The sequence below is a fragment of the Apteryx rowi genome, unplaced genomic scaffold (genome assembly GCF_003343035.1).
Source record: "Apteryx rowi isolate R43461 unplaced genomic scaffold, aptRow1 scaffold_567, whole genome shotgun sequence".
NCBI classification, from domain to species: Eukaryota; Metazoa; Chordata; class Aves; order Apterygiformes; family Apterygidae; genus Apteryx; species Apteryx rowi.
Window position 1 is genome coordinate 145,722 of NW_020450835.1, and position 20,678 is coordinate 166,399.

General features: G+C 43.2%; 1 protein-coding gene and 1 long non-coding RNA gene across 3 annotated transcripts; both read right to left on the bottom strand.

Annotated features, from left to right (window-relative positions):
- Window positions 1–984: 984 nt before the first annotated feature.
- LOC112973795 lies at window positions 985–2,281 on the bottom strand. Of its 2 annotated transcripts, XR_003256068.1 has the most exons (4): window positions 2,045–2,281; window positions 1,589–1,646; window positions 1,311–1,443; window positions 985–1,184 (listed from the first exon to the last, which is right to left on the bottom strand). It is a non-coding gene; the product is annotated as an uncharacterized LOC112973795 (long non-coding RNA). The 2 variants fall into 2 exon arrangements; XR_003256069.1 differs by lacking the exon at window positions 1,589–1,646.
- Window positions 2,282–7,929: 5,648 nt separating this feature from the next.
- ERI1 (exoribonuclease 1) lies at window positions 7,930–20,298 on the bottom strand. The gene is made up of 7 exons (XM_026082100.1): window positions 20,195–20,298; window positions 19,881–20,056; window positions 17,269–17,479; window positions 15,751–15,834; window positions 14,934–15,043; window positions 12,163–12,277; window positions 7,930–10,244 (listed from the first exon to the last, which is right to left on the bottom strand). The coding sequence occupies exons 2-7, from the start codon at window positions 19,931–19,933 to the stop codon at window positions 10,002–10,004; spliced, it is 816 nt and encodes a 271-aa protein (XP_025937885.1). The 5' UTR covers window positions 19,934–20,056; window positions 20,195–20,298; the 3' UTR covers window positions 7,930–10,001.
- Window positions 20,299–20,678: the final 380 nt, after the last annotated feature.

A 20,678-nucleotide genomic window follows, 5' to 3' on the forward strand; every position in this document is an offset into this window, starting at 1 on the left:
CCTCTCTTTAAAGCAGGCATAYGGTTCAGAACAGCTGCACGTACTTTTGGGAGCTCAAACTCTTGTCACTGAGGAGCGGCTGAGATACGACAGGATGCCAAGGTGAGGACTGTTGGCATAGGGAAAAGAAAACAAGGCGGGGTGGGAGGCGGAACTGGTACACCTCAGCCCAGACACACACAGCACAGCTGATAAAGGACAAAGTAGACAGCTTGAACAGAAAAGCAGAACGGGGAAGAGAAAGCAGTCAGTGGTGCTCCAGTGTGTGTTATGGACGTTTAGTCTTGCTAAAAAACCCACAAGTAGACACAGCAGTGGCTGTCTGCCAGGCTGAAGGGTAACTGGCGTGGATGGAGGAACAGGGACCATCTGGGGTACATGAAGACAGTTCAGTCCCTTCCACATATGCTCCAGACCTTAAAGGTTAAAAAGAAGAGTATGATCAGGACATTTATATTCCAAGAAAGAGATGACARTATGTAGAAAAGCCTCCAGAGCGCGAGTAATTGGCTGGGCTGCAGGACATGCTTGAGAAGATTTTGTGTAATTTTTAAAAGGCTCTGCAGGTGACAAAGAGGAAAGGAGGAACAGATGGAAAGCTCTCTACAGCAACGGCCGGGTGGCTGCAGCCACCAGCTCAGGAGCTGAACTGTGAAGCCCTTGCAAATATGGTACGAAATCAGACTGACAGCCTTACTGCATCCCCGGCAGCACGCAGGCAAGCTCTGGGATCTTCACTTCGCTCGCTCTCAGACACAAAAGCTGCTGTTCGCACCGCACGAGATTTCAGTCATTACTACAGCTAACAAGAGGGACCTGAATTAGGTCTGCAGTCCCTTGCCTTGAGCAAGGCAACCTTGCTTCAAGACCAAAGCCTCATTCAGCATGACACACTTGCTGCAACCTCTGGGGTCACTGCAGATTCTGGAGATTGAAGAAGGAACAGACATTTGGGGAACGTGAAAAATTATCCCTGGCATTTATTGGAGTATCAGCTGAGACAGTCAGAGCAGCTCCCCTCTCAGCGATCCCATCAATGCACCAGCTTCACAAATGCCAGTTCTATGTTTCACAGGTCAGAGCAGCCCTCAGACCAGCTTGTGACAGAAGAGCAATATTCCTTCCCCAGTCCAGCTTCCCTGCACCAACTGTTGCCAGTGAGGATCTCAAGAGGACTCAGACACCTTAGGGAAAAAAAGAATGGTAGCCAGATAAAGTGATGGTGGCACGATGTCTTGTTGGATGCTTTCCAGGTCGCTTGTACAGAACATCTGCCCACCAGATYTCACTGTAATACCCACAAACCTTACCTGAGATCTATCTTCTTCTGTATGCTCCTCAGGAAACCCTTCATTGGTAACTGACCGCGTAAAATTATTTGGCTTCCCTTGAGASCGTGACTTTCTCTGAACGAACTCTAAGTTAGGCTTTTGCAAAGGTCAGCTGTAAATTAAGGAAATGACACTTTACTCTGCCTCTGTAAATCAACAGAAAGAAGCTTCTCCAGTTCACAGCACCATCTAACATAGGCGGTCTGGATCACTCTCTCCACTCTCTGCCTTAAGGACACTGGGCTCCTTTGACTGACCTTTCTATTAGTAGGAGGGAGGTTATGTCAATTCATCAGAAGAAGTGGAGTCTCAGCCCTGAAAAACGGAGTTTGTCAGTAGAGAGGAAGCCCCCGGCACTGAAGTGAGTTAGACCTATCTTTAATTCAGGTGAAAAAGGAAAACCAAAGATGCTCCAGCGAGGGGGAAAATTCTCCCATCCGAATAGGCAGATACCACTAAATCATCAYCCTCAGCAAAGACTTAAACAGGGAACTTCGAAGTGGAAGGGATACCCTGCTTGAGCCAAAAGGGTAGGAGCGAAATAGGGGACAGCTGCAACCCCAGTGGATACCAGTGATCAAAACRCTCGCATCTTGCACAAACATACATATGTGCATATCCCAAACTCCATCCATCATCCTCATAGACAGGCGATGCATAGGCAAGTCCGCTCTGGATAAGCTGCAAAGGCAGAAGCATCACTCAGTGCTTACCTGATGCAGCTCCCACTTCTTTGGCCTGTATAAAGTCTGTCTGTGATGCTGCTTCCCTCTCCAATCTCCCTCCCATCTCAGCCTTCTGCCACCTCCTCATTACCACCAAGTCTTGACCTTTGTCTGGTTGCTACCACATCCCTGCATAAATATTTTCTATGGAAATTCCTCAGTGCTCCAGCACTCACACACACAGTCAGCCAAACACAGAGGAGTTCATTCACTCTCTGCCAAATAACACCACTGAAAAACAACAAAAAATTTTCCACGTCAATGTCAATCAGTATCCGCCACAGCAGACAGGTCCCTTGGCAGAAGGACAGGGAGAAAGCTCTACTATTTTCTGTCTGAAAGGGAACTAAACCATAAGCTTTTACCAGTGATTCTATCTTCATATTGAAAGAACATTTTGGGAGGATTATGCATTTTGGAAGCCTTGATCCCATCATCCTCTCCCAGACTAACCTATGGGAGAAAACTCCCTGCCGATATGTTAAGACATACTGTTTATAATACAACTCAGCTCCTGTATGGAGCTGCCACCCTCTGAGCCTGGTAATATTTTGTTCTGTGCTAAAAGCCGTACCACTGCTGGAATYGATCCACTCAAGTAGCCAGCAAGGCTGATCTGTGTCCTCTACAGCTCTGCTGTGGCAGTCTGAGATGCTYAACAGCTATTTTTTTTGTACACAACTCTTGCACCAACAATGTCTTGCTCCTAACTTGATCTGTTCTGTCTTTAACAGGCTCCTGTACCTGACAGCACAAAACCCACCAATGTCACTGTGCTTCTTCTAGGGCATTTCCAATCTCCCAGTCCTCCTGAAACTGGATGTAGATCTCGTCTTTTGAATCTCCCAGATTCCTCCAATATCATATTCTGAAGAAGGAATTTTAAAGGGTTACTTTCCTCTTTCAAGGCCAAGCCAGGAAAAGAAAAGCTTTCCATGTGTTGTGTTTGAATGGATTTACTCACTCAATCTAGTAAAGGATCACTCCACTTCTTCCACGTGACTCTACACCTCCCAACGCGGCTCTACCGTAGACAGCAAATACCCGTCACACATCTAACCCAACGGGGATTCAGTAAATTTTCATCTCCAGTGATGGCAGCAGCCCCAAAGCAGACATGCACGTGGTAGCAAGCCTGAATGAAAGCACCATTCACGAGAATTTGCCACAAGCTTCTCCCCATGATGAAGGAAGCCAAGAGATTCTCTGTCTATTTATACTGTCCTCCCCACAGTTAGCATCTGTTACACGGCTGCAGCATGAAGGAACCACAACAACACACTATAAAAACTCCTAACAAGGCAGCAGTCCCTGATCTGATAAGGTTTCTGCAAGAACTGTTCATAACAGAGTTTGATCAACAGCACAGACAAGATCTCAGTGTCGAGTACAGCTGCTTCCAGACATGGCTTGTTAGAAAATTGGTTCAGTCGGGGTCAGGGGAGGTCTTTTTCATGTGAGCAACCCAAGCAAAAATGAGGAGTGAGTCAGTAAATTCCAGAGAGACTGGCCCCAAAAACCAGCAGATTGGAAGTGTTTGATAACGGTCTGAAGAAGAAACATGACAGCGTGGCCGTGCAGATCAACAGAAAGAAACAAAGCGAGAGCACCGTTCAAAGATACGCTCCCAAAGCTTTGAAGCACGTTAGCARGGGGGTTGCAAAAGGAATTCCCAGAGACACACGATAAGGATGACTGATTTCTTCTGCAGCCATGCTCCACCCAGTGTTCTCAGCACCAGCAAAYGCTCCTTATCTGTAGGGCTGCCTGTTTACCGAAGACTGACAGGTGTGGTGACCTGCTCTATGGACCTTATTCTCAGCACGCAATGGCCTAACTTTCCAAACTAATATATGGCGAGACACTGCCTTAGCAGAAAGAACAGCTTTCAGCACCAATAATGAGAGGCAGTCTTCTTTGAAGAGTAAAGCTGGCCTGAAAGCCTTACCTGAGGCCTAAAAGCACGTGGAAAGCTACCTGTTTACTAAGTGATCCCAGCAGCAGATTAAGACCTGCCAAGCAATCTACAGTGCCAATAATCCGTGTGCCGAACAGTCTTTCCCTTGGCTCTTTTTCACAAAACCGCAGAAGTGTTGTTTGGAAGGGAGACGGGGAGGTCTCTAGTCCAACATCCCGCTTGGAGCAGGACTATCACCACCGCTGCGTCAGGAGCCTGTGGCTTCGTCTCCCCTTTCCTTGTGCAGTGCGGCATCGTACGACGATGCCACCCCCTAGACTGTGCCTAAGCAAAGCCAGGCTCCGCGCAGACTCCACCCTGTGCAGAAGCAGTCAGTCACACACGGGGTGTAGGTGCCCCCAAAAGCCTCTTCTCAAAGTCCACCAACCGTATTAAATGCCAAGGCCACAGGGAGAGGTATAAGCACAYACCTGACTTATCTTGCCTAGATCAGCTGATTACATGTCACTTCTTTTTAACTCTCTACCATCTTACTCCATATCGGCGTGAACATGAATTAATTACAATTTTTTAAGTGTGTTTAAGTGAGAAAGCAAGGCATTTCAGGTCTCATAATGCTGGCCGGAAGGCCTGTGCCCATCTCCAAATTACATATAAAGTGCTTTCATCCTGGTCAGTGTCTAAATATTGCAGAGTTCAACTACTTATCAAATCAAAACATGAATTACTATGACAAAAAAAAGAAAGGCGCGTTCCGCAGCAGAAAGCCCCCCAAGCCACGCTGACTGCAGTCACAAGTGAAAATCAGCAATGCCCAGGCACAGCGTTTTGCTAAGCAGCAACCCGGGAAGGTGTGTCAYGCTTTGCAGCCGGAGCGCAGCCCAGGAGCTGCATGCTCCAAAGCTGACCACGAGCCCAGATGAAGCAATTCCTGCTCATTGGGACATCGCTGGCTCACAGAGGTCGGTTTGGCTACGTGTGCTCTTTTAAAATCAACAGAGCCGCAACAGGGGAAATAAGCACAGCAGGCCAGGATCTCTCACAAGCACTTTACAAATACAAGATCATTACTATCACTCATTTCAAATGGCAAAAAAAGATTAGCAAGAACTCGGCTAGGATAGTAGGCATAAAACACCACACACCCGTGAATAGCATCGCAAGATCTGTAACTACTAAGCGCAGTCATGACCACCCTTGCCTTCACATTCCAGGTTAAATCTCATCGGGGCACTTATGAAAGCCTGACACAAAGCAGCAGAGCCTGGTGAAGCAAAATTCCCCTTGCAGGCCACTGAAGACTGCCACCCTCCCTTCCCCCCGAATACAGCTGCAGACAGAAGGCTCTCCTTAGAAAGCAGGCTTCGTTCATCTCATACAATGAAAATATTACTTAAGGGGGAAAAAAAAACAAAAACTCACTCACTTGCGGTAATGAACGCACCACCCAGGATCACGTCGCACATCAGAAAATTCACTCTGCCRAAGTCATGGTCCGCAAAACCCACCAAGGGCTTCTCTCACCCAGCCCTTGGGAATACAGGGATACCGTCACCGCCGCCCAGCAATCCCCGCTGGTACTTGCACAGGGCAACCCAACRCAGAGGTGGACAAGGAAAGGACAAGACCACGCAGCAAAGGAAAGGAGCATTTCATGTGAATGCAGGAGACAGAGAGCRACTGTCCGTGCGCAAGAGTTAAGATAGCAAGTGCGGGGCATGGTACAACCCACAGGGCATCCCTGAAGTGACTGGCTGCAGAGGAGAAAGCCACCTGAGTCATGCAACCACATCCCAAATCAGAACACATCCAGAGGCCACCTCCGTCACAAAGAGGTGTCCAGGGCTCCTGCCGTTCGTTCTCATCAGATATAGTGCTCCAGCACCAATGGGTACAACCACCCAGAAAAGGCCTTTCCTCTACAAGGCCGCTTTGTGCAAAGCGACCACTTAATTCAAGGAACAGATCCCAAAGCTACTTCAGGCTTTTTGCCCAAACCACAGTTGTTCAATTTAAAGAATTCAGGGCAAAAGAAGTCAGACAGTGGTGGAGGCTGTGAATGCACAAAGACCAAAGTAGAAGGAACGYTATGGAGAAGCAACTTCTCACCTCCCCAAAGCCCTCTCTGCATTTCTAGTTGCAGAKTAGCACTCAGCGCTCCATCAGATCAGCAGGAAGGTCTTCTAAAGTGAAGCGTTAGCCTGCTTCCCACTGCRGCTGTTCACAGGCCAGAGCTAAATCCAACGTACAGCACAAGCACGCACTGACCACCAGCTTGCTACCTCACATAACTCCATCAGGGGAATCCTTCTGCTGAGCTGTCACTGATGGCCACGGGCTGTCAAACACAGGTACTTGAGAGAGGGCTGCAGTGGTCTTGCTTGCAACAGAATGATCTTCTATGCATTTAGCCCATTTCAAAAGCCTCCTGCCAGGARCTGGGTCACCTGACACCTATCCTCCAGAGGTTAAGACCGCCAATTTCTTTTTAAAGTGCCTGGACTTTCCCAGATTAAAAAGAACATACAAACACCTTACTTAAGACAAGCTTCTTTCCAGAGGAGGCAAAAGTTCCCTAATGAAAGACGAGGGGAAAGGCAGGACCTGGGGGGAAAATGTAGGAAAAGAAACTTCCCACCCACAGCCTTGGGATCTATGGGGTGTGAGAAATGAGTTATCTTTTAATGAAGCTATGGTGAGAAGATACTGCTTCTGCAAGGACACAGAAGAGCCCAAGCGCACAAGGACTTCAACTCAAGACGAGCTGAGGTTTTTACCCATTTCCACTGCTGGGAATAGAGCACCTCATCACTGCWGTGCTGATTTCCAACAAAGTACGGAAACAACTATGGCTACCGCTCATTTATCAGAGGAGCAGAGWCAGGGAGCAGTTACTGTGGAGAACTGACCTGCCGAGACTTGTCCCTGTAGCCATACTTCGCCAGGAGGCTGGCGGGAGGCTGCGAACTGCTGTGATCCCTTCTCCCCCATGCAGCAAGCGACACTTGCTATGGCAGCCAGCACTCACCAGGACAGGGGAAGAGAGGCTATTGCTCCGTAACTTTCCCCAGAAACCTTTTTTCCCCTCTAACACACCCCCAAGACTATACAAAGCCCTCTCAAATTCATGCAAATACGTATTAAGAAATCCACCCGAAAGCGTGCTCGTGTTGAAATTTGCCTGTGACTTCTCTGTTTAAAGTTTACTAGCGTTTTACCAAGGCTGCCTACAGCAGTGGTAGAATTACTCCAGTACAGCTCCTGAAACGTGGGGAAAACAAACAAACAAMCAACAAAAACCCTACTGTTTAAGGCTGCTTTTACTAGTATCAGCAGGATAATGTCTGCACCTTATTTTCTGTATAAAAAGGAGACTTTCTTACATAGCTCTCAATGAATTTGTCAAGCAATGGCTGATTCCTCTAACAGATAAAAACATTCATCACAGCAGAGACACACCCAGCAAGCTTCTCTGATGAACAAGACAGACCAACCCTAAAAATGTCTGGCTGCAACACAAGTGTTGCTGCTAGGAATACCACTCCAAGCGTTTTCCTCAAACACCTCCTTTGCCTTTGGTAGGAAAGCATTCAGGAAGATTTGTCCTTTACTACGGCCACGGCTATCATTCACGAGATTTAAGCCACCCAACCAGGGCTACGYTGCTAGTCCACCAGAGAAGACTGATCTTAGGCCATGCTGAGACCAAGACCCCTAAGACTGCTAAAGGCATCCCACGTTTTATTGAATTAATTCAGTAGCTTATGTTTTAAGATATCAACTTATTTTAATAAAAGTCTGCTTACATTTCAAGTGAAAACAAACACTGATAAAATTCACTTCATCTCAGAAAAATTAGTTTACGGTCCGACACTGGTTTCAAACTAGAGTAAATAATATCTGCAATGATTCTACTGATTTCCACGACTCACTGATAAAAAAACTACTCAAGCAGTAAAGAGAAAACAATTAATATTTAATCCTTATTTCAAAATAACTTTTGGAAGTTATTTAACAAAAATAAACAATTCTGTACTTAAAATAATGATGCAAAGTTACAACTGTCCTTCACTTGTGAAACCTACAGTATAATCTGTAACCAACTAGTTTTTCATTGAGCTGTGAGCCTGGCTGCAGACCTGTAAATAAAAGAATTATGACAAAGTCTACAGTAATGCCAGCATCCCAAGAGATCTGCTGAGCTAGACTCAATTTTATCATAAAAACCTTCACCGCAGCGACTCAGAGCCAAAAAAAGGAAGTTACCATGCTTCTGCAGATGATTCCAGAAGGGGGGACACTGTGGTTGCTACAGGGAAAAGCAAATATGTAATTAACAATTTGTACAAGACCTAGGTGGACAAATAAGTGATATTTTGGGACCAAGCATACCAGAGATTTTGATTTTACCCTTTTGAATACACATCAAATATTGCTACAGACAGAAAGGAAAATGACAAGAAGTTCAAAAAAATGCTACAGGTAAAGTAAATATTTACTTTCAGGAAGGAAAAAAAAATAAAAATCAATGCCATTCTAAAGTAGTTGTTCAAGAGTATCCACAATGGTATCTGTGCTGGTGACTGTGGAAAGGACTCTGCTCTCTGCCTACATATGAAACAACTGAGAACTGACCAATACTTCTCTCTYGCATAAATTAAAAAACACAAAACACAACTTTCAGGTTTCCATTCATCCTATTTAAGTCAGAAGAGCRAGAGGAGCTGGAAGGAGTTTGATTAGCAAGGCAGGGAATGTTTTGAACAAACAAACAAAGCTTTATAATGAACTGGGTATTAACAGTTTGTTTCCTGAATAGAGGTGGCAGGAAGAAGGAATTAATTGCAACACAGGGATACCAAACTAACTCTTTTCCCACTAAAAGCAGTCAAGACACATTGTTCTGCTTTTCAGAACAAGTCATTCTAGTGCAAAGCTGATCACATTAACACTGTGTTTCACAACACAACCCACTGAGACAAACTAAATTAACACTTTGGCCTCATATGAATATTCATGTTATCTGTGGGTTAGTAGGAATGCAGATAGGGGAATAACTAGATGCAGCCTTCACTAATAAAACTATATTCATCTTCCCATACTAGATTTTCAGATGAAGGCATAGTTTTTTGATAGAACAGGTAGGGGAAGGCACCAAAAATAGTTGAACATGTCTAACCATAAACTAGAAACGTCTTGTTTTAGGTAATATCCACATAGCACATAATTTTGATCATCTGGTACATTTTGAATGTATGTTTACTTCGCTCACTTTTAAGTCCAGATGGCTGACAGTGTCTAAATAGCTGCTCCTCATTTGATTTAGCTTGCGTGTAGCAGGAATAGGAGGCATGATAACTGACACGAAGTCCCAAAGAACCTCCTCTTTTAAAATATAGGTAAAAAAAATTACTACCATACTGCATGAAAGCCATTTTTTTATTCGACACACAGCTTTTATATTTGRTGTGGAAGCAGACAAGCATATTCCTTTAAAAAAAAAATTAAAAAATTTGATGAACCACTCCCACTTCTTCCAGATTTCATAAAAAAGAAGTTATCAGCAGAAGCCTTATCAGGAAATGTCAGCCTGGACATTCTCCATTTCAGTTCTTCCAGTAATGACTTGTTCGTGTGCAATGAATAATCAGATGTTAGATGTCATTAGAGTAAAGCATAATGAACTAGTATTACCCATGGGCTGGGGTGGAACAGTAGTACACTGGCTTGGAGAATCYTTGCATTTGTTTAAACAACATGTTTTTAAAGCTTAACACTTGGTCTGGATTCCAAACATCAACCTTATTGTTAAAAAAAGATGAAAATGACTAAAAAAAAAGGAGTATAAAAAAATGCTGTAAGACAGGCTTCAAAAAGCTTCCAYACTTCTCTTTATTTCAGAGACCTTRAGTAAAGGCGCTTCCAGATTCTGCACTGCAGACAGGTTCAGAGGTGGCTTTTCGAGAAGCTGTGAAMAGTCTGTAGCAGGCACTCGACAGCAGGTCCAAACGCCGAGTCCCTGAACTCCTAGTTCCTATAGCGGGGCATCTGTGGAGCAGGGGCTCCCTCTAAGGGGGCTGAGGAGGAGACAGTCACGAGCTGCCCAGCATGCATTCTCTCATTCACCCGCAGCTCGCAGCCATCCTGCAGCATCCGCACAGCTATCCTCGCAATGTTTTTAGAGTCATCAAGTCCACTGTGAGGTCTCCCATCATAGTTCATTCCCAGCTTTTCAAGCATGATTGTCAGCTTGGTCTGGTTCCTAGGAACCTGATGGAGAAAGTGAACCACATTCCAGAATTAGCACCTTTTTTTTTTTTTAAACCAAGCTTTTTCCATCTAACACAATGCAATAGAAATGTATGCAGACTTTAAGTACCACATAAAACTTTCACGTTGCCTTTTGATAGTTCACTAACAATTACACTTCAAAACACCTTGGTGAGACAGACACTCATTTTTTTTCCAGAGAAGGCACAGTCAGCAAGATCTTGTCTAGACTCAGGATGATCTCAAGTGACTCTCACCGTTACCAGCWCCAGTTCAAGATGTGCCAACACTGGCAACAGGGGAAACTGTGGCCTAGATAGGTTTCACAAGCCTTATAAAGGAGGAATTGCTACCAAAGCGGCATTGCWAAGGGAAAACAATTTTTAGAAATGCCAAGCCATTAAAAAGCACAAGCCTCCCGATTCTCACTGACATCAAGCTTCTGAATAGCTCCAACCACTGTGGGAGATTAGAAGCACTTACAGTAGCCCCTTGGATGACCAAAAGCATAGGGGGACATGGAAGTTTAACTGTCACCCACAGAAAGTGCTACACCAGCATAAGCCCCAACTCCTCACTGGATTAACTACTAAACATGCATCTGGTCTCAGGAAAGGCCGAAGGAAAAGCAAAAGGATATCAGCYTTGTTTCCTTGGGGGTGACGGAGACACTACAAGTTCCACGATGCTGTACTGTACTACTAGATTTAATAGCTAGGCAGAACAGCGACAGCATAGCTGCCAAAATCTGGCAACATGCAACTTTAAAAGCAACACCCCCAGAGCTGTCAGGGGAGACATACCCACAAGCTGGGGGATTTCTTGTCCACCAGACAGTTGCAACGCATTCTTTGCCACAAGTTTTTATCTATTATTATTTAACAGCAGATTCGATAGGAGCACAGAACAGCTCAACAGAAGCCCTGRAGGACTGTAAATGCTACAAGTTTTTGCATTAAAAAAATTACATGAAGTTAAAAAAAGATTCATAAAAGATTCATTCTATTCATTCTAAGTTACAGTTTTCAAAGGCTTTGACAGAAGATACTCTCACCGCTAAACAGAGGAGGAAAAAGTAGACACATCTGGTTTAAAGCTGAYAGGACTATCAAGATTGTTTTGTGTTCTAACACATGCTTGTAATGGGAAGGGTCATGCAGAGAAGGCATAACAGAGGGAGAAATGGGATAACCCTGTAATGTTTCCAAGGAGAAAATAAAGCTCTTATTAAATGTCAATCCCCTTTTCCTAGTAGTTGCATTTAGTACAACACCACCCTTCAAGAGCTGATTGCGAGCCAAGCCCAAATCATATTCAAACAAATGCTACACCGGCTTGGAATTCACTAGGATCTCCAGTAACCAGTTTTATGGCAACGTGACAGWGATAGAAAGCAGCAATAAGGTCCAGCACTGAATCTGGTGCTACCTTCGTCTGGACAATTTGATGCAACTGTAGATATGTCCTAATCTTTTCCCTTCCCCATTATTCTTTGTCAAAAAAGGAGATACCCGAGGTCAGTGCTGAGGATTAGTTCTTTGTAGTGTACTGCGTGAAAACAGAAAGCAATAACTGCAAGATCAATACAGAGACTTTTCAGCTGAACTAGCTTAAGACACACTTGATCTAAGAGCGCCAGTATGACATTTTTAAAGTTCTTCAAATAACAATGAACACATCCCCTGATTCTCAAATACAAGATTAAAATTAAAATGCAGTAGTTCAAWTACTCCAGTAGATAATACCATTTTCAAGTGCTAAAATGAGCTCCGAGAATGAAGCACATTTGGAAATTAGGCCACAGGCATCTAACTTATGTACTATAATTTAATACCACACAAGTAAAGATCATAGGCACGACAGGACATGTAAGACTTTTAAAAMAATTTTTCCCACAAGAGAAACAATCTATACACACCTTATAGAAGTTCCCATACGATTTGCGAATATTGATCCACCTTTTCGCAAAAGTAGGATATTTGATACGGCTAATACGGCACTGGATATTCAAAAATTTACTCATATCCCAAGATCTTAAAAAGTCAAAGAGAAGAGAGAAAAGAAAAACATTAATAATGATTAATTCAGATGCCCTCCGGCCTACGTATTGCACAGCTGTAGCACAAAGGGCTGAAGGAAAACAGCTTAGGCTAGGAAGCGCATTCTCTCAGTAGGCACGGTAARGAATTTTTCAACATGAACTTGTTAATCAAAGGGAAAATAAATACCCATGTGAGCAAAATTTTCTCTAGGATGGTTTCGGGTCCAGAATGGCCGAAACAAAAAAATAGCACGCCAACTTCCCCACCTACCACATCTGCTCCAGGACAGCCAATAAGCCAGAGGTTTACACAGCCCTCAGGGAAGCAGGAGACACTTTAATTTCCCTGATCACTCTGGTACACATGTATCTCTCTCTTTAACTTCAGGCACTGAAACAAGACTGCACTTACTTTTAGGAGAACCAGACCACTAAGGAAAGAAGATGAGGCCATAACGCCATGTACTTCTAGCCTTTCTTTCTGAAGGGAGTCACCCAAACAAGTTTGTAAGYTTTAAGCTAAAATAAAGTCTTTTTCTCTCTTGCAGCTGTCTGCACAATCTCTCTTTTATGATAGGGAAAAYTCATTACACCTGTTTTGCTTGAGTAATATCACTGAGGGCTTACCCTGGAGGGGTATTCAAGACACATTCTCCTAAGCCAAGTAATATAACCAGTCTTGTAGCAGTTTTGCTTTAGCACTATTGCTTCCAAAGACAGAAACCTAACCATAGGTAACAAGTTAGCTAAATAGGAGTATTTATCAGAATTTCCCAAATTAAAATCAAGCAATACTACCTTTAATTAACTCCTCAGCTTTAAAGTGTACCTGCTCTAAACTGTAAACCTCAAATCTAGTGTTACAGCTCTTAAACAGCTTCACTGTTCACATTGGGCACAATCACATTTCAGTGAAACCATTTCTTCACCAGAGAAGGTCTATRATTTGCAGTTGTCCCAGCCTTTAGGAATTTTGAGAAAAAGGTCTTACACRAAAAGAATTTTCCCACCCATTAAGTCAGGTAAGTTAAAAAAAGAAAACAAAAAAAAAAAAGCTTTTGTTATGCATCAATTCATGTCCTACAACACATGATTTTTCAAGCCACTCACATCATAGACTRCAATATTTATCTGTGCTTTACTTGAGAGAAGTGTTAGGAAGTCATAGTTTGAGTTGCCTGTAACTACGAATGTTGTTGCATGAGGTATTACAGATGAATCTCCTTGGAAAGTTAACATCTCTTCTGTAACTCTTAGGTTTGGAAGGGACCGTTCTCATAGGAAAAAGTCCATGCTCTTTTTCAAATATATAGAAAAACATCTTCAGCACCCTTAAGYAGGCAATGATTACCTGCATTGTGGAGTACAAGTCAGATATTGTTTTCTAACAGTGCAGTCTCCAAGAATGACCTACAGGTAGCCTGGGTAAGGGACTACTATTAATGCAATCAACAYTAAAAAGAGTTCATGCCTTAAAAAAGCATGAACATGTTCAAAGACAAGTTCTCTTTATACAGAAAACTCAGGGGAAAAAAATCTTACTCTTCTTGAGCTCCTGTAAGATCTATCTTGCTCATCTCATGAACCCTGGTTTTGTTCCAGAGTCCATCTCCTGCTAGTTCAGCGCAGTCGTTAACAGAGTTACACAGGGCTGCCTTGTTACTCCAGCACACCAGAAGACGTACTCCAAAAAAGCACGTGTATGTATGTGAAAATGTGTTCCCAGGCATCATTCAGCTCAACACTCTGAAGCCTAACTGGGATCAGGTAAAGGCTAATGTTGAAAACGCCCTGTGCTACTTAAATTCTCTCATTCCAAGAGTAGGAGAAAAGCACATGTTAACAGAATAATAATGTTTCACAGCTAAAAAGCAAGCACCAAGCAGAGAAAATTCCTTGGCCAGTGCTACACAAGAGAAGATCAGGCTCAGATGGTATCTTTTGGCTTCAAAATATACAACTACAATCTAACAACGCTAAGGTTTTAAGAACAATGTCACACCACAGATCTATCTAGATCTCAAGATCTGTGTACTCTGCGCTCATTAGGGGACTTGATTTTCCCCTCGACCCCGTGAGAGCACMAGTACAGGTGGGAGTTCAAGGGTCATTAGTCAGCCCCTTATCCACAAAGCTTGCCTGAACTGACGCCTGTCAGAGCTGCAGTCTTCTGAGCCAAAACAGAGACATTTCTCCTCATTCARTATGAGGCATTATCCGTTACTGCTTTCTGATGAAACATGCAGGACGTATTAAAAGCGAGACTGATGCRCACCACATACCCACCACACCATCACCGAAACCGCAGATTCCGGAAAGCACAAGAGTTGCTCAGAACTGAAACTGCACAGCGCTATTTTCACATGCTATATGAAAACTAGCACAACAGGAYAAAACCAGCCTACTCAGCATCATTTACTTGCACACAAACAAGCATGGAAAGCCGGAAAAGAAACAGTGCCATCTAATGGATTCAAGCTTCGTTTCCAACTCATCTAGTTTAGTTTTCCTAACTTATCTGAAAGCTAAAAACATACCATAAAAATGGTARAAGGGCCATGTCATGATCCAGTTTTAGCAATATTGTTACCAAAGTTAAACATTGTTTTGCAGTTTTAGAGTATGCTGAAGGTTTCGTAAGGACATACCCGTCTGTCAGCATGGAATAGCTATACTTTGTTCCCAGTTCTCGCTGTCTCATCCACTCTATGACGTTCTGCAGAACTTGAGGAAATGTATCAGCTTTATCAACAACGTCCTAAGAGGGAAGAAAAAAAGAAAAGTGAGAAACATTTTTCAGAGGAAAAAAGAACAGCATGCAGTGTAAGAATTATGCTGCTACGTAGGTACTCACTAAGTTATTCAACTAAGAAGGTTTCACAAAACTCTTTTGAAACATGTTACTCATTAAAATAAGCAGATAAGGAGTCAGATTTTTCTAAACAAAACCACCACAGAAACACCATCAAAACAGCCTAACCACACAYGACTTCTAGAAAGCTAACAAATTAGTCAGCTGTTGAACTTGGCTTAAAAATCTTTGAGCCTGTTTCCCAGGTCCCTGCTCAAGTCACTTGATCACAAACCAYAGCCACCGTAACACTCTCTAAACACTTTAAAAAAAATTGCATATATTATATATATATACATATATATACACACGCATATACACATAGAAGCAGAGGAACAGACGCAATTCAAAAGCTGTACTCCTGTGCTAGCTATTAAGTTTTCTAAACACGGACTACAAAGTGAATGCTTTCCCCTACAGCTCCTGAAAATGCCTTGAAAGACCGACCTAGTGAAACCAATTCTGGGGTAACAGTTGGGAGAGGGGAAAAAAAGGACAATTAAGAGAGTAAGTCCTACAGAAAAAAATGGCGCGYAAGTCTGAAAACATCAACACCACATCTCTTTTTTTTTTAATTATTTATTTGTTTCTGAAGACACAAAAGCACAAATTACCTGAGTGATTCCTGTCAGACTGATGCAGAATGCTGAAAGCTTGGGATTAATCTCTGGCTTCACATATTGCTGAAAGGTATCTTCCTGTAACAAGAGAGTCAAATGCTTTGCAGCAGCGCACCGTGTAGGCCGCAAGGCAAYTTTTTTGGCTTGCCCACAGCTGAGAGGCAATATGTGATACTTGCCCTGCTGGAGGCAAGAAAGGTCGGTGTACCTCCCCAGTCAATATAAGTATCCTGGTTGGCCACTATGAGATTCCCAAGGGGATGGCTGGCTGGCTTTCCAACCCACACATGTCCTTCCTCTCAGCCAGCAGGCACTAAAGAGCAGGGATGCGGATGTAAGAGGGCAAAAGGACAGACTGCAACCCAGGGGAGGATTTGGGAAGAGCAGAGCATGATTAAAAAAAAAAAGCCACGAGCAAAGCCTGAGGTTTGTTAGGTGGCACCTCTAAAGGCACACCTGTAATTCAAGGCAGGCAACCAGCTGCACTGCTCGAAGGCTGTCTGAAAGTCACACACCTCTTTGTGCAAGCCAGCCGGAGATAAGCACAATGATCTCACTTTGGGAAACTCAGCAGTAAAAAAAAAAGGGAAGACTAAATGCAAGTTCCATGGACAAAGAAAAGCCCCAAACTGCTGCTGCTATACAAAACCTTTTTGATAGAGAAAAAMCAAGCAGCTTCCGACTCTGTGGGTAATAAAACAGCCTTGGTGACCTGCACATTCCTGTATCTGYTGTCAGAGGCATAGATGCAGCTATGCTCTGCTGTTACATCACAACAATTACTGGAAATCCTCCTCCTCCTAAAACTTCCTGATAAATGCAGCATTAGTCAGAAGAATGTGCAGCTCCTCCATTTCATTGAGTCACTCAGTTCAGTTAGACAATAAAATGTTTTTTCCTAAGAGAAAGGCCTGTGAAGCACTGGAATAGAGYGCTTATCAGGCTGCAAAATCTCTACAGGCTACTTTTAAAACCAGGCAAGACAAACGGCTGTCAATCCACTGCAGGCAGATTCTGGGAGCAGCCTAGCCCACACACAAGCAGAGCTTACTCAGCAACAGTTTGCAGAACTCTGCATTAGTCTCTTCCAGACTGAGTCAAACAGATGACCACAGAATTTGCTAATTCTTGGTTATGATGAATCCCCCGAGTCCTAGAAAGGCAACTTAATTTGCTTTGTGGATCTTAAACGAGGGGGAGGAGGAGGAGGGGAAAAAAAAAAGAGGGAGACTGAGAAACTGAAAGTTCTGTCCTATTGGTAGAGGGACTCAATAGTATTCAGGTACAGAAATAAAAACACATTTTAAAGGAGCATGATCTACTCTAGCTGCTTAGTATTTTTAAGAACAGAAAGAAAGTTTTGTTTGTATTTAATAGGCACAGAGCATAGGCCTTTAAGAATAAACGGCTGTTTTTAATGAAGTTCAGCATCTACTTAAAAGCTAACCTAGACTTTCCGAAGCAAAGAAGCTGCAAAAAACAGCATACTGACACAATAATTAGATCACTTACTATTTCCAGGGTATGTGTGTTCAATAAGACAACAGGAAACTCAATTATTTCATGTATAAACTCAGGCGGGTTTCCTTCTTCACATGTTGCTTCAAAGTCAACAACACAGATGTAGTCGTAGTAGCTGTCTCCATCAGTAGGTTCCTTCTGCATCAGCTTCTGTTTCTTATAATAGTTCTTCAGTCTCTTTTTCAGTACATCTTTCACTCCTCTAAACAGATGAGGAAAGTATCAAAGATTGCACTCTCATTTAATCACATCAATTATTTCACCACYGTAGAACTGAAGCTCTAACACTCAAAAGCTCATCATTTCTAACCTGATTTTGAACAGCAGCGCTTATGAAGTCTGAATTCAACTTCACCATACAGTTCACACTCCATTATAATACAGAGGCTGGGATACCCCAGGCAACTAAAACACCTGGATAACATGGTATTTTGGGACAGGCTGAGAGGCAGGGTACAGAGACATCCCAATGGTTCTGCGGAGAATCACCTCCAGCCTAGCAGGCCTCCCTAGCCCAAGCCTTTTGCTGCAAAGAAGTGGTAAATGGCTTCTAGATGACCCTTGGGCCTGGAAGCAGTACAGCTTCATCCATGTTTCCCTGTGCACCCTGCCTGAACYGACACCTGAGGTATTTCTGCACCAGTGGCACAACTAATTCAGAATCCAGCTAAAATACCCACAGATAAATTGAGCTYGACTACCTCGACGAAAATGAAGGACTCTAGATTTTGGCTGTCAGAAAAACTGCCTGGTCAAGATCCTGCTTTCCAGGGACTCTGTGACCAAGACGTGAATTCACTGTGGCAACAGACTAAAATTATCTGCTGCATAGTTTTAATACAGTCATTATAAGACACAAGCACAGATGCCAGAACCGCTGCATACCAAACCAGAGCTCAATAAACAAGGATAATTTACTCTYGAAAGAAAGTAACCGTTGAAGTCAAGCATTGGAAATGAAATCATGCAAATAGTAAAGAGCTCCTTGTAGAAAGCTATATTATCAGAATTTTACAGAAGAGTAGTCCACTGATCCACAAGGAAAAATTGGAATTGCAGACTACTAAACCTGCTTTCGAGAACATCAGCCTCTTCTGCAAATGCAGGTAACTTTTTTTCTTTTTTTCCCTGGTTTATTGATCTAGTTCAATTCAATGACTAGTTCATTCAAAGCTGACATACAATGGGAGCTGACAGAGGAGAAAATTACTTTTTTCCTCATCTAACCTATAAAAGAAAAGAAAGTGAAAGAGGAGATGATCGGCTACCTAAAAAAAACTCAGAGAATACAGTATGCAGGAATCTACTCAATTCATTACATTAGAGGTGATGCTGCACTTGTTTACATGCCAGAGACATTCTGACCAATTTAATGRAATGTATTCATAAAACAAGAAAAGTAAGTAACTACACTAAAAAGAGAAGTTTTAAACTTTCTACATTTACAATTGAATAAAAACCACAAACAGAAAATTTATAACCTAGGAAATCACAAATACATCATCTGCATTATTTGCTATTTGATTTCTTCTTGTTAATTTTAAATCACATTAAGTACTGAATAGCCATACAAATCCAACCTGTTTCTCTGTAAATTTTATCATGTAATGACATTTTTTTTTCTTGAGAGACCATTCACATTCATTTAAATGAAGAAGGCATATAAAAGCCATACAGCTAAAACAATCCAGATGGAAGGGATGAGGGCAGGAGGTTGCACTCCCCTTAACCCTGCCTTTTTTTTTTTTTAATGCATCTCAGTTCCTTTCATGTTTTTCTCTGGAAGTACTCTCTTAGTTTTCTTTTCTAGAAAGCTGGACTTCTCCTTTCAGCCTCAGTCCATCTCATCTTTCACACTTCCTCTTCCTCTASAGCAGTAGCTTCTAACTGCCAACCCCCCCCACTACATCTTTATTACTGTCGCTAATAGAAATTACACCCTGTGTTTTTCCCAGCTGACTTGCTTCTCAACATTTCAAATTTCTCTGGCCACAGCAGCATCAAAGGGTCTTGCAGGTAATTTCCTATGGAGGAGGAACCACTCTCTATTCACTTAGCCCTTTCTTCCTTCTCCTCAAGGAGCACAAATCCAGTTTATGATACACTCTCCACCTCATCTGCTCAGATTAGCAAATTCTCCATCTAAAGCTACCTGTCCTCTGCCTTCATGAACTCCCAGCCCTATCACAACAGGGGTTCTAGCCAATATCAGGGCTGTACTGGRTACAGTAAATAAAAATAAGTATGCTTTGAATTGAGTTTCTGTACCTTGAMGGTCTGCAATACCATCTGAGAACCCTTGCAGTTCTTCCTAACCTATCCTCCCTCTTGTACAAAAAATGTGTTGACAAGCTACCCAGTTACATATTCTTTTGTTTGTTGTGTTACTACTTGAGACAACACACATTTCTGGAAACACATTAAGCAGTAATATGCGCACTAGTCCTACAACAACAGCTGCATCAAGATTGCACATAAAACAGCAGGAGCTTGGTGGCTTGTTTTCTTTCCTCTTAGTGTTTTTTATTAACCTTAAAATAATTATCCCTTACTGCTACACTGCTCTCAAAGATTAAGCTGAAARGTTTACAACTCAGCCTTACCTGGTTTCAAGCTTGAACTCTGCAAGYTTACTTCTGAGCTCATCTCTGGTCATTCTATTGATATAACCATTGGTGATTGCAATTTCTTTGTAAACTGGATCGCTGAAGTCACTCGAACTGGAAGTTAAGCTCTTCCCATTAGCTTCCTGATCGTTGTTTCTACAATGCTGCTTTCCCTAGAGGAAAGAAAAATCTGTAGGCCACTCAGGAAGGTCAAAACAGAAGCTAGATCATTAAAATTTACACGTGGTTTTACCACCAAAATGCAACAAAGCATCGCACCATTTCACCGACGAACAAAACGAGGGAGGTACCTTAAAGACGGACAAGGAAACCAACACAGGAACCTGCTTTGAAAAAACCACTCTCCTGTGGGTTTTGTGAAAGCGTAAAGAAGGCAGGCAGGCAAACGCGAGAGCCTGAGGTCACGACTAACAGTAAACACCAGCGAGAAAGCCAGAATAAGCGTGCTAAATTCAACGGAAAGAGCCAGGCCTCTCTGCGCGGGCTACCACAACCGCAACGGGCACGGGAGACTTCTCCCGGCACCTGAATTAACCACAGCCTGTGCTAACTGATGAAGTCACACGAACAGACGCGCTTTAGGGGCGTATAAATAAGGAAAACCGCGCCGCTGCGGGGGAGAAGCTGAAGGCGCACGGCGCCTCAGTTTGAACCCGGGCGGCCGTTACGGGGGGAGGGGGGAGGAGGAGGCTCTGCGCACGCGCGGGGCGGCGCGGCGGGGGGGGATGCGCGGAGGAGAGCGCGCCGCGCATGCGCGACGAGGCCGGCGCCGCC